This window comes from Oryzias melastigma, linkage group LG8, assembly GCF_002922805.2.
Source record: "Oryzias melastigma strain HK-1 linkage group LG8, ASM292280v2, whole genome shotgun sequence".
Lineage (NCBI taxonomy): Eukaryota > Metazoa > Chordata > Actinopteri > Beloniformes > Adrianichthyidae > Oryzias > Oryzias melastigma.
In genome coordinates this window covers 2,990,362-3,004,254 of record NC_050519.1, presented here as the reverse complement: position 1 = coordinate 3,004,254, position 13,893 = coordinate 2,990,362, and the positions used below count along the sequence as shown (strand labels likewise).

The window sequence follows — 13,893 nt, the reverse complement described above, 5'->3', positions numbered from 1 at the left end:
TGATCTGTCAGCTGTAAGGCTGCGGTGAAGGGGCGGAGCAAATCGGAACTGTCCGCTGTTAGAAATCCCACAAGGAGGAAACGGATTATTGTTTTACGAGGTCACTACAACAACCACCGGCGTTGTCAAAAAGTAACGGAAACTGCACGTTTCTCCACATAAGCCCCGCCCACCGCGGTGGAGGGGCGGAGTAAAGCATAGCTGTCTGCTACTAGAAATCCCACAAGGAGAAAACCAATCAGAATTTAATTTGGGTATCGGGTCTGACATGACTTTAATACAACAACAACCGGCATTGTCAAAGAATCGCAGGAAAGTCCCGCCCACCGCTGGCGAGCAACAGAGTAAACAGACACGCCCCCACCTGAGAGCAGATTCCAGCCAGGCAGAACTGAATTCCAGCTGGATCAAACTTCTCCTTAAAACCTTTTTATTATTCCTCACAAACACAACAAGGAAAATGTTGGAGAAAAAACGCTCAAAAAAATGAAAAGAAAATTTAAAAAAAATTGAATTTCATGAAAAAATTTAAATAGACGGCAGAGCTTTCAGGAGATAAATTCTTATTTTTTGGCTGCCTGTATAACACTGACTGTATAACACTGACTGTATAACAGAAGGGTCACATCAATGACCTGTAAGGTCTGTGATGTTCTTCTATCAGCAAAATCTGAACATTTCTAAATATGTGTTGATTAGTTTGTTACCTACATTTATTCTTTTTTATTCTTTTTTTATGAAATTACACCTAAAACCTTCATTCTATGTTGCAAAAACAGTTTGTTAAATATTTTTGGGGTTTCCGAAGTAAAATTAATTGAATTTTTCCAGATGGAATTTTTTTGTTTTTGCATGATTTTAATGTCTAGTGTGTGAATATAACATGAAAAATGACTAAATTTATTGTTGAATAGGAGAGGTTGGGCTGATTAAAATGAGACCAAATACGCATGTTAAATCGAAAATACAGAAGTAAATTTAAAAGTAGACAAAAACAGAACTTTAGGCTCTAGAGGGATAAAAATCCATGTAATCCAAATATCGATCGGTTTCCTCGTTGTTGGATTTCTAGCTCCTCTGTTAGGCTCCGCCCACCACAGCGGGTCTTCTGTCTGATTGACATTCATCTTCTGTCTTATTTATTTTTTTTAAATAAGATCACTTTTGACCCCAAAAATATAAATTAATGTGATATTCTCTCTGGAGTTTAATAAAATGTAAATATTTATGACAGCTTTAGCTTTTACTGTTTATAGCAACTAAATAGAGCAGAAATTCAGGCTCAGAATTCTTTATTCTTCTCATTCTTTATCCGTTATTTTAGAAATGTGTCTAATTTTCAGACACATCACACAGAACCCTCCGATTCTTGAGTCGTGAACGTTTCCCGCCCTCTCTGCCCTCAGGTCAGATGCTGATGGCCGGCGGGCAGAGGGGACCCGTCCCGCAGACCGGGATCCAGCAGGTCTCCAGCGCCATGGAGGACGACCTCCTCATGGATCTGATCTGACGGACTGCAGCTTCACGTTTGGACTTCTGCTCCGTTTCTGTCTTGGCTTAAACGTTCATCATGAATCATAAGTAGTTTCTCTTTTTTTCGCAGGAGCCTGAAGCGGTTGGAGTTAATTAGGGGCAGACGATGTGAGAATTCATGTAAATGTTCATACGGTCTGAAACTCCTCATCCTTATGTTTTTACAGCTGAAAATGTACAGATGTATATTTTTTTGTTATCTTTGAACTTGTTTTGAGAATAAAATCTAGGAGTTTTGCTGGTTTACAGCAGCTTTGAAAGTGAAAAAGGTAAAAAAGCTTGGGTTATAGAAAGCTTTTCCTGCCAAATAGTGTCACAGTGTTAATTTTAACTACTCCAATATGTCGCAGAACCATAAAGCCGCCTCTGTGCCAAGTAGATCTACCAGATGGCATCAGTTGGCCGCGTTTCCACTGGCATCGTGTACAATCAGGCTGGCTGCATGCGCACACGCCACACGCTCACTATACGCCGCTTCCACAGCGCCCTCGCACACGACCGTTCACGCCGCGGCGCACCTGGCGGCGACGCGGGCCACTCCTGAACTTTTTGAACCTCGCACATCCCCAGACTGACTTAGACTCTGCACACGTGCACTCTCACCGACAGGAAGTGATGTCAGGCCCCGTCACCTGGGAGACGGAGGCGGTTGCTAAGATACAGTGACAGAGGGTTCTTGTTTCGGAGCCCCACTTTCACATGGACTCGCACAGATAGACACTGGTCCCTCAGTGGCTGGCGCTCATCCCTCCCATCCTTTAATCAGCGGCGTCCCCCTCAGCCCGGCTGAGCTCCACTTTCTCCTCTCCATCCATCAGCCTCCATCTCACTATCCAGCGATTAGCGCCCGACTGAGCGCGCACGGTTTCTTTTATTAAACCAGGGGTGTCAAACTCAATCGCACAACGGGCAAAATCCACAACACACCTTAGGTTGCGGGGCGAACGGAAAATAAAGAAATGACAGCTGAAAACACTGAAATTGATAGCTGAGAATTATGAAGCTAATAGCTGAAAATTCTGAAGCTGATAGCTGAAAATTATGAAGCTAATAGCTGAAAATTCTGAAGCTGATAGCTGAAAATTATGAAGCTGATAGCTAAAAACACTGAAGCTGATAGCTGAAAAGGCTGAAGCTGATAGCTGAAAATTATGAAGCTGATAGCTAAAAATGCTTAAATTGATAGCTGAAAAGGCTGAAGCTGATAGCTGAAAAGACTGAAGCTGATAGCTGAAAATGATGAAGCTGATAGCTGAAAACACTAAAGCTGATAGCTAAAAATGCTTAAATTGATAGCTGAAAACACTGAAGCTGATAGCTGAAAAGGCTGAAGCTGATAGATGAAAAGGCTGAAACTGATAGCTGAAAATTATGAAGCTGATAGCTAAAAACACTTAAATTGATAGCTGAAAAGGCTGAAGCTGATAACTGAAAATGATGAAGCTGATAGCCAGCTAAAATGTTAGCTAAATGCCAAATTAGCCTTAAAAAGCAGCTAGAATGTAGCTGAAAGATTAGCTAAACTCAAAAACAGCCCCCAAAAAGCCTAAATTAGAAAAAGAAAAAAGCTAGCATGTTACTGAAATATTAGCTAAACTCCAAAATAGCCTAAAAAAATCTGAGTAAATGCCAAAATAGACCAAGAAGCTATCAGAATGACAATTTTCACAACTTTAAAACCGTAACTTTTTAGCAAAATTATGAACCAGATATATAGCATTACCTGCTACAATGCTAGTGTGAATTTGGCCGCTGAAGATGCTGAAATTGATAGCTGAAAACGCTGAAGTTAATAGCTGAAATCCCTGAAGCTGATACTTGAAAACGCTGAAGGTGATAGCTAATAGCTGGAAACGCTAAAGCTAATAGCCAGCTAAAATCTTGCTGAAATTTTAGCTCAATTTCAAATCAGCCTGAAAAAAAAACTTAGGTTAGCAAAAACAGCTAGAATGTAGCTGAAATATTAGCTAAACTCCAAAATAGTCCAAAAAGCTAACAGAATGACAATTTTTAAGACTAAAACCGTAACTTTTTAACATAATTATAATTTTAAAAAGACAGGAATATTATTCCAGAATAAATCAACTTAAACCTTAAATAACTTTCAATATTTTACTCTCCATAAAAATATATTTTGTCAAAATTATACAAGTTAGAAATAAGCGGAAGAAAAAATTGGGCCATTAATAACAATAAAATGATCTGAAGGGCCGGATCCGGCCCCCGGGCCTTGACTTTGGCACGTCTATTAGAACCACATGATCAACTTCTCTCCAGTTTTAACACAACACCCTTTATTTAAAAAACTACAAAACCCAAATCCTAAAGTCCAAACCTGTCCTCTCTCAGTAATTCGGTCACTCAGATGTTTGACAGCTCAGTTTTAGCTGCTCTCATAAACAAGTTTTCTTCTGATTTCACTGGAGGGTTTTGTTTCGTCGAAGCCGTCGGCGGCGGAGCTTACCGCCTCCTGTCTGCTCAGGAACGGAAAGCTCCGCTCACCTGGATCTGGGGATTTTCTGCTCCTTTTCCCTGTAGATCCTCTCAAGCTCTGTTAGCTTGGATGGAAGCTGTCAGCGCAGGGCTATTTTCAGGCTCCTTCAGAGAGCTTCAAGTCACAGGAAAGAGCGGGCCTCTCCAGGATGTCAGCCGCTTCGGTCGGGAAAACACATTTTCTGTGTCCAGGTCCTAAAATGTTTGATTTTTAAACGTCAAAGCAGCTTTTAAAATGGTTTTGTTTTCAGCTTCTTTCACTTTTTTTTAATTTCAGCAGCAAAAATCATTTTAAAAGCTCTCAGAATTGGTGACACTAAACATAACCACAAACATTTCTTCCAAAAAAACATTTTTTTGCAGAACATAAAATTATTTTTTGTTTGAACTCATTAAATTAACCGTTTCAAATTCCCGACAGTCCAGTTTTGTTTATGAAGTTTTGAATAGATTCTCATCCATTTTTTAAGTCGTTTCAGAGAATTTGAAGCGTTTGATTGGATTCTTTTCCCACCGAAAGAAGGATGTTCTAGACCGGGCCGTGACGGTTCAGTATTTTGATTATTTCCATTATAGAATGAACCCGATTCTTACCGTCTTTGGTTCCCTTTGGTTCTAGGTCTATAGAAAATTAACAGAAAGCACCAGTTGGGGCGGAGCTTCCGTCGTCACGCGATACAATTCACTGATTGGCAGATGGATCTTACGACAACAGGATCCAAGCAGAACGTTTTGTCCTGTTTTCAGCTCTTTTCTTTGCTTCCTGCAATTTTCCTGAAAAGTATTGGTGCTGCTGTGCAATTCATTTGTGCCATTAATTAATAGTGATCTATAATTACTTAATATAATAATCGACTTTAATTACACAGATTTTTAGCCTAATAATTGATGTTAAAAGCGTCATTTTGAGGTATTTTATTTAAGTTTGTGACGTTATTGTGTAGTAAAAGTGAAAATTTTAAATTAAAAAAGCACCTTTAGTAAGTTTTTTTTGTTATAAAAAACTTCAAACCTTTGACACGACTGAGGGGGAATTTTTTTTCAATCTTGAACAAATAAGATTAAAAGTAAAACATCAGTTCCAGAATGCTCTAATTTACTACATCAAAAACTGTAGAAACACTTTTCTAAGGAATCCAAAAAATATTGATCATAAACTTTTTATCAATGACATAATTCAGTGATTTGATCGTTTCCTTTAATCTGTTTTAATGAATTTGATAGGATGAAACAGAGAATAAATAAAGAAAAATAAATGAAACACTGCAGAGGAATTGAACTATATAGACAAGGGGTCTCAAACTGGCGGCCCGCGGGCCATTTGCGGCCCCCGCCTTAATATGACAGTACAATGTGTACTAACCAATATCTTCTACACGTCCACACTTCTTTGATGATAGTTTTGTATTTGTTTTGTGATGTTTCAGCTTTAAAACTTTACATTTGCTTTTGTCGTTGGATCTGGTCGTCAGGAAAGTCCTTAGCAACAGTTGCTAGCGTCGTTAGCTCCTGTCGATGTTGCTTAGCAGAACACAGACATGAACAAATGTTCAATGAACGTGTTCAGTAGACGTAGACAATGGACCAAAGACAGACGGTGGAAAAAAACACATTTTTGGCTCAAATGGAACTCCATACGGCCCAGACTCCGCCTACGATGACCACAAGGGAAATTAGGTTTGAGATCCTGATTTAGACTTTTCTTTAAAATAAACTTTTGCTTCATTGTCTGGACAAAAGAGACGAACTTTCTCTCTAAAATGATTCTTTTTCAAACTTCTCATGACGATCACGTTTCTCAAAAAGCAGCAAAAGACGCCAAAGCTCGTGTGCGATGCTCGCGCTGAAGCCGTTACCATGACAGCGAGACGCAAATTAAACAGTCCGCTTTTATTAAAAATATGCATATTTAAACCTATAAATTATTAAAAATATGTATATTTTAACCTATAAATAAATTATTAATTCATTAACGTTTATGTTTTTCTTAAGTAGCCATAACTGGGATACAATGCTCCTCCGGGTGTGCATTAACACGGAAGTTATCCGTTGCAAAAATGAGGTTAACGCAATTTTAAAAAAGAAAATAACGTGATGAATATCTGTAATTAATTAATCGTGATTAATGCGATCATTTGACATTCCAACAAAGTATATTAAATCCTTTCCATTCAGTATTCCATCCTCATATACGAGGGTTAGGGGCTGGAGATACGCCGAATACGGAGAACCGCTGTGGTCACGCCGTCATCCGCCTACTCCTCGCATGCACCTCCATGGTCCAACACTCAATGGACACTGTTACGCCCCCTATGGGTAACCCTGAGTCAGGTCTGAGGGGGGAAAATACAGAAGAGGACAACAACTGGACACCAGTGAGAATCAAAGGAAAACGGTTTATTAAATAAATAAAATCCTGCGTCCTGAAATAAAAGAACGAAAATGAAATAATTAAAAAAGACAAACCAAAAGGAATCGGAACCTCAACCGAACATAAAATAACCCAGATGACCCAGCCGAGTCGACCGTCAGAGTCAGGAAGAGGGCTACCTAACCAAAACTACCTAAAGAAAACAAATAAACAAAGCCCACAAACTGAGACTACCAACCCCAAACTATAATACATAAACCCAGGAGGACAAAAGAGAACAAACCAACACCATCTAAAACCCAACCAGCTCCTCAGCCTGCTGCTCTGCTCCCTTTCGGCCTTGATCTCCTCTGACTTAAAGGGTCACCAAACAGGAGAGTTGGATTCTGACTCCGCCCACAGACGAAATCTGAAAATCCCCTCAGAGGGGTGGGGCTTGGAGAGCAGGACTGTTATCATCACTGGAGCTGCAGATCATGACGTCGGACTTCAGAAACTTACGTCACAAAATCCAACTGTAATACCTCAATTCAACCTGCAGGGGGCAACACACAGACGGTTTTAGACAAGAATTTCAAGGAAAATTTGGCAATGACCAACAGACAGCACTTTTAAAGCCCCATTTATGGAGGTCAACAGCCGAAAAAAGTTGATTTAGGGTTTTGGTTACCCTTTAATTACCCGGCAGGTGCATCTGCCTCACCTGCCAGGTGAGCAGAGCAGCAGAAAAATGTGTCTGTAAGACTGTTTTCCAAAGGAGCTGCAGTTTTATTTTATTATTTGATCTAACATAAACAGACACTTTAAGATATTTTTTATTCTTGTTTGCTTATAAATTGTGTTTTTAACTTTACAGACTGATTTATTAATCATTTGGCCTCTGAAATCTGTCTCAGTAATATAAACCGCTCTGGATTTCATTCCTTGTTTCACTTCTGGTTACGTTTTCTCCAGAGAAAGAGGCAGATGGATTCTTCTTCTAGACGCTGTTCTGACTCGACCCACGTCTGCGTGTCCTCAAGTCTGTCTCCCAGCTCTGGTTCTGCAGTAAATACCTTAAGTGCATTAAAGTCACTTAGCCTTGAACTTTCCAGAGAACTGGGTTTGTTCTGTTTGGAGGCTTTTTACTGTAGAGTGGCTGGGGTCAGACTCACCATGGCCCTGAATTAAAATGCTAATGATTGTGTGGCATTTTGGTTTTTATTCTGTCGTCATGGAGGGAAAAAGGGAAGAAAGCAGCAGTGGACCAGTTTAAGGCTTGAAGATTATACAGCCTGGTGGCAGGAGTGCTGCTCAGCATAATGGGGTTTATAGGCCCGGGGCCAGAGTTTGTTTTATGCCCCGCCGGAGGAGGTGCTGACAGGAGCCAGAGATGGAGGAGCAGGACGGACAATCTTCCTATTCAGGCTGGCGCTCTGGAAAACGTGGTGATGGTTGGGGAGGAGCTCCGCCTCCATGTGGCGTTTGATCTGGAGGTTCAGCTGGAGAGTTTTTGTTAGAAAGGAGGTTCAAGGTTTGTGTTTGGAGGAGAGTTAGTCTGGGATCAATCTGCTGATCCTCCGTCGGATTCGGATCAGGAATCAGTTCGGGAAGAGCAGCCGGCTCTGTTTCTGTCATCCTGAATCTCATAAATCTAAATTTAAATTTACCGGCTAAAGTAAAACTATACGGTTCCTTCTAGGTTTTCATCAGTAGAAAACGAGACCAAATGACTCTTTTATTGCTAATGTCTGCCTAAAGAAAGCAAATAAATAAAGCCTGAAAACTAAGACTACCAACCCCAAACTAAAATAACAAAACCAAGCAGTGTAAGACTACTGAGGACAGAGAGGGGAAAGAACAAAAAATAAATAAAAGAAAAATAAACTGCAATTTTTAAAAGTGAGGATGACTTAATTACGATATATTTAATTTAGATTAGTTAAAAAATCAAAATTTTCAGAGATTCTAGGTTCTTTTTACATGTTTGTTTTTGTTTGTGATAAAAAATAGACATTATTCAAATTTATTTTAAAAAAAGGGTCATAAATCCAAATCTAAATTTCTTACAGGCTGAAGTAAAACTCTGCGGCTCCGTCCAGGTTTTGATCAAAACGAGCCCAAGCGGCTCTCCTGTCAAAGGTTGCGACCCCCGCTCCACACCGGGCGGTCGACTGCAGTGCTGCAACCGAGGCCGGACGGCCGGTCCGCGTCCCACGCCGTTCCTGAGAGCTGCTTCATCCGTCAGGGGGAGGCTGGCCTGCACACCCTCCACATTGGAGAGACGCTGCAGCACAGACACAAGCAAACCTTATCCACAATGAGGAGGTGGAAGAGGAGTAAAAACGAGGGGAGTCCAGGACGACACCCCCACAGATGTATGTGTGTGAGCGAGGAGACGGGGGAGGAGGGGCACGGCGGCGGTGTGTGAGAGTTAGCGAGAGGGAGGGATATCCACCGCACTGTTGTGTGACTAGAAATTTAATAGAGTGAGGGAGGAGGAGGAGGAGGGAGGAGGGAGGAGCAGGAAGGAGCGGCGAAATGCAAAGAGCTTGAGAGCGAGGGCTGTCTTCACCAGGGGCCTCCATCGCCACGGCGACGAGGAGGAGGTGCTGCATGGGAGTAGAGGAGGCCGTGGACCTCCTCCTCCTCCTCCTCCTCCTCCTGTGATCATGTTCTCAATATAGAACATGATCAATCCTGCACTAATCACCCCCCCCCCACAGCTCCATCTTCACCAGACCATGTGACCTCCACCTGACCTTTTAATTGAGGGTCCTACCCCGCCCCCCCATCCACCTGCACAGTCCGATTAAGGAGGCGGGGCTCCTCAGGTGGGGCTCAGCTCTGTGTGCGTTGCCAAGGCAACCGGCCAAGCAGCAGCAGCTCCGTGTGCCGCGAGGCGGTAAACAGGACATGGGTGAGTAAAACGTGTCGACCGGCAACTTATGACGTCATCCTCTGTTGATTGTGCGATCGAGCACTTCCAAACTCCCAGGATGCAACTTTTCCCGGGTTTACTGCGGAAGATGACAATGAAATGAAGGAGTTGGAAGGAGAACGGCCGCAGAGCCCCCGCGTCCTCCCGCTCCTCCTCCCCGCGCGCGCGCGCCGGCGGCTCCACACCTGAAGACGGCTCTCGCTGAAGCGGCGGCGGCAGCGCGGCGCTCGGAGGATCAATCTGAGAGAGAAAGGCGGGAGAGGGAGGGAGGAGGGAGGGAGGGGGAGACAGGGAGGGAGAGAAGACAGCGTCGGCGGCGGCGGCGGCTCTGCAGTGGAATACGCTGGAACGGAAACCGGGAGCTCTCCGTTACCGCGCGGCGCGCTTTGGGCAGGATGCGTGACGGGACCTGATGGCAGCATCCTCGCGGGAAACGTAAGTCTGACATTCACGGATGCGGAGATGCTGCTTCCTCTGTGTGTGTGTGCGCGCACGCGCGCGTGGTGGACAGTTTGCTCCACGCGCAACAATCTGAACCGATACCCGCATCCATGTGCGGATATCATGCGTGACCTGAACTCGCGTGTTTTCTGGAGAGCTGCTGCGCATCGAGGAAATCTGAGGATTTTTATTTTTCATTTCTCTGATCATCATCTTAAACTTTGCTTCCACTCTCAGCATCGGTGCGTCTTTTATTTATTTATTTGTGTATTTGTTGTTGTTGCGTCTTCATGTAACCTTGGCGTGGAGCGCGTCCGCACGCGCGCCAGCTGTTGACGGAAACCTGTGGGTTCGCTCCGCGCGTTCCGGTTCAGCCGGTTTGATCCGGGCTCAGTTCTTGCTCGTCTCTCTTGCTGGCCCCTGCTGATGACCCCAGATGTATGGAAGAGGAGGAGGAGGAGGAGGAAGAGGGAGGGTGCGCGCGCGCATGCAGGCACCTTGCGGCTCACTCGCGGTAGGTTAAGCTTTGAGTCAGAGCCCCTCCGGCGGAGAACAGGGAGTAGATAGATTAGAGGTGATGAATGGAGATCTGCTGCTTCCATCTCCGACACGATGACACGGTTATGAGCGGATTAAAATGCTAATGGAGGGCGGGGTGAGGGGGGGGGGTGAAAGAAGTTCTGGAAGGATGATTGGATACGGGAAAGGTTCGGATGAATTTTCAGCAGATTGGAGCACACTTTGAGTGCGTGTGCGCGTGTGTGCGCGTGCTTGTGGGGAGTAGTGAATCTCACTTTGACACCCCCCCCCTCCACCGAGATGATTGAGGATCGTCTTCCATTCCTGCCACATTCGCATTCGTGCGTCCTGCGTGCGCTCTCGGCGCACACTGGCTCCATTGTGGGGCTCCTTCCTCTCTGCGCGGAGAGTCTCTCCACGAGGCCGCGCTCTCCTGAGAAGCTCGTCACATGCAATCACAATCTCCTCCTCCCGCTCAGAGATTTCAAATCTGCGTGCGTCTTTTCGGCTGCAACAGGCCGAAAGTCTGTTCTCTCCAAACCAGGAAGTTACGAGGTTCTCAACACTGGATTTTATTTATTTATTCGTTCATTTGAGCTCCAAAAACAAGAAAACGAGAAAATCTGTTTTTAGTGATCCAAGATCTGAGCGTGCGCCTTTGGAGCTGCTGCTCCATCTCATCCAAGGATGGAAACGGTAAACAAGGTGAAACCCAGGAACACACCTGACCTGCAGGTGTCACCTCCAGTATAAAAGTCCAACAAGTGGAGATGGAAAAAAGTCTCATGAATCAATAAAAACTCGAACGTGAAGTGGATCTCTGCTGCTGCGTCACGCGCAGAGAGTCGAAACCCGCGTTTTTCTGCGCGTAATTCTGGAGGAAACGCGGACACCGACGCTCTGTCAGGACAAGACGGTCACTGGTCTCCTCACGTGAACGCGCCGTCAGTGAGTGATGGCTGCACAGCCGCGCGCTCGAACCCCGCTCAGGTTTTGGCGCAGTTTGGAGGCCTTTGCGCTCACAGACGCATCCCGTGATGGATGGATGGGTGGATGAGGGTGTTTAGCCGCGCGTCAGCTCTGCGGGGGCGCCGCTGCCGCCCCGGCATTAATTATTGAACAATCTTCTGAAGAGCAGCGGCGGGTAATGACATGAAAACGGATGCTGTAATCAGTTGAGTGGACATAATTGGACCCGGTGAGGGTTCCTCCTGAGAGATGCGTTCACGTCGTGACCTGAAAAATCAACTTTTGGGGGTTTGTGCCAAATCCTTCAGAGCGCGCGGCGCAGAATTTGGATATTGCGCTCCTGGTTAGGTTCTAAATGCGGGTAATGAGGGGGGGCAGGCCTCAGTGACCCCCCCCCCCCCTCTCTGTTTTGCAGCTACACTTTGTTTCGGGTCAGTGATGAGGCTCGCGGGCACGCGGGCTGCGGCCTCCGCTCCGTCTGCCTCGCTGACTGGCTGCAGGCGCAGCGGTGGCGGCGTACAGATGCTGCCGCTTGATGACAGCATCAATATTGATGATGGCGGGAAGGAGCCGCTGAATGAGCGCGGCAAAACACCAAACCGTCATCCCGGTGACCAAGTGTGAGCTGTAACAGCTTGCTCGCTCGGTGTCACGCGGACAGACAGGTTTGGTTTCCACGCACGGCGCTCCTCACAGATCAGATGCCTGGAGAGGAGCGTGGGCGCGCGCTGTGGCGCGAGATAACACGTAATCAAATGTTCTTTTTGGATCTGCTAGTCGCTTGTTGTGCTTTGGGCGTCACGGTGAGACGGAGGGGGCACGGAGGAGGCAGCGCGCGCGCCGGCGCTGCGTAAATCCCGCGTGTTTCCAGCGGATCCTTCAGTTTGTTTTCTGGATCCTCATTTCCTCCTGGACCGTAAAGACGCGCAGATCAAAGGAAAAGTTCGGACCGGAACCGCTGCTGTAAGTTTTGCTCCATGGACGCGCGCGCGCGGAGCTGCAGCAGCGGAGCGGGGCGACGGGCGCACCGAGCCTCCGCTGACGCGACGGAGACACACAAGATGGTGAGTGGTTACTATGGCAGGTTACTATGGCAACCTCGGGTCTCTTCGAGAGCTTCCATTTCGCACAGCGTGGGAGAGGGAGAGGAGAACCCGGAGAGGAGCAGAGGAGCGGAGGCCCCCCCTCTCCTCACACCCTCACCTTTCTGGTTCTTCCCGCTCCGCAGCGCAGGTGTCAGTCATGGAGACCGGTCTCCATGGAGACGTCCATCACTCAGTCCGCGGTTTGTGGGCAAAGCCTTATCGTGTTTGTCAGCGTGAGCGTTTATCTGGCTGCGTGTTAGTCACCGTGTCATTCACCGGGACGGCTGGGGCGGGGCGGGGCCATTACTACACCTGTTAGGTCGCGCGCGCAGCTCCACGCGCTCCATATTTCAGAATTTGCGTCTTCAATGAGAGAAATCTGATTTATTATAAAAATTACTTGAAAAAGTTCAATTTATGTTTTTTCGTCTGTTAGTTTCTTCAGAGTTAGAACAGTTTCTCTTCAAAATAAAAGCACTCAGCGCTTCACTTCTGCGTTTATTCAGAATAAACTCCTTTTTAATTAAAAACTCAAATGACTTTTAAACTTTGACTGTAATTTTCTTAATTCTTCAGCTTCAGAGTAAAAATTAAAAGAAGTTCACAGATTTGGAAGTCAAATTAAAATATGTTTATTAAGGGATTATAAATTATTATAAATAAAGGGATTATTTTAATAGTCGACTAATCGAGTCATTCTCAAAGTGGATGTAAACACACCTCTTAACCATCATTAGCTTTAAACTATAACTACAAATAAAGATAATTAAGAATATATTTTATTAAACTTTTAATGAATCGTGCAGCTTCTTTACTTTACTGGTATTTAAACAAGTTTAAAATCAAATGAAACAAAGGAACTATTTTTCACAAAAGATAAAGTTTTGGTCTCAGTGACTCAAATATAGATAAAGTACTTTTTTGGTGTTGAACGCTACAACTTTGTTCAACTTCACACTCTGACTCCATATAACATAAAGAAATGACTAATCCACTATTAAATTATTTGTCAACTATTCTAGTGGGCGATTATTGGTCATTTAGTTGACTAAAGGAGATAAAAATAATAAAGCAAACAAGTGATTTGGTGGAGTTGATAACATTGAAAAGTTGAGCTTCTCCTGCAAAGCCGAGTATGATTTAAAAGTGGCAGAAAAGTGGGGATTGAAGTGGCTGAAGTGGGGATTCAATGGGTAGAATCGCTAGCATGCTAGCTCAAAACAGAGGAGCTTGCTAGCTTGATAAAGCAGGGTTCGCTAGCATGCTACAGAGAAGCTCGCTAGCATGCTACAGTGGATCTCGCTAGCATGCTGCAATGGAGCTTGCTAGCATGATACAGTGGAGCTCGCTAGCATATTACAATGGAGCTCGCTAGCATGCTACAGTGGAGCTCGCTAGCATGATACAGTGGAGCTCGCTAGCATGATACAGTGGAGCTTGCTAGCATGATACAGTGGAGCTTGCTAGCATGATACAGTGGAGCTTGCTAGCATGCTACAGTTGAGCTCGCTAGCATGACACAGTGGAGCTCGCTACTATATGACAGTGGAGCTCCCTAGCAT

At 44.9% G+C, this 13,893-nt stretch overlaps 2 protein-coding genes and 1 long non-coding RNA gene across 11 annotated transcripts in view; 2 read left to right on the top strand and 1 right to left on the bottom strand.

Annotated features, from left to right (window-relative positions):
* Window positions 1–1,779, top strand: part of med25 (mediator complex subunit 25) — a 26,365-nt gene extending 24,586 nt beyond the window's left edge. For 6 of the 7 annotated variants that reach the window (XM_024272996.2, XM_024273002.2, XM_024272999.2 and 3 more), the window contains one exon: window positions 1,407–1,544. In XM_024272996.2, coding sequence (XP_024128764.1) covers window positions 1,407–1,510 — 104 coding nt within the window. In that variant the 3' untranslated portion in view covers window positions 1,511–1,544. Of the gene's footprint in view, window positions 1–1,406 lie in introns of all 7 variants that reach the window. The other variant, XM_024272995.2, reaches the window with a different exon arrangement.
* A 6,609-nt stretch (window positions 1,780–8,388) lies between these two features.
* Window positions 8,389–12,593, bottom strand: LOC112146282. Its single transcript, XR_002919237.2, has 2 exons — window positions 12,450–12,593; window positions 8,389–8,663 (listed from the first exon to the last, which is right to left on the bottom strand). It is a non-coding gene; the product is annotated as an uncharacterized LOC112146282 (long non-coding RNA).
* Window positions 9,202–13,893, top strand: part of lrrc4ba (leucine rich repeat containing 4Ba) — a 52,581-nt gene continuing 47,889 nt past the window's right edge. The window contains exon 1 of one of the 3 annotated variants that reach the window (XM_024272015.2): window positions 9,202–9,296. The gene's annotated coding sequence lies outside the window, so the exon portion shown is untranslated. The other 2 variants (XM_024272013.2, XM_024272014.2) reach the window with 2 other exon arrangements.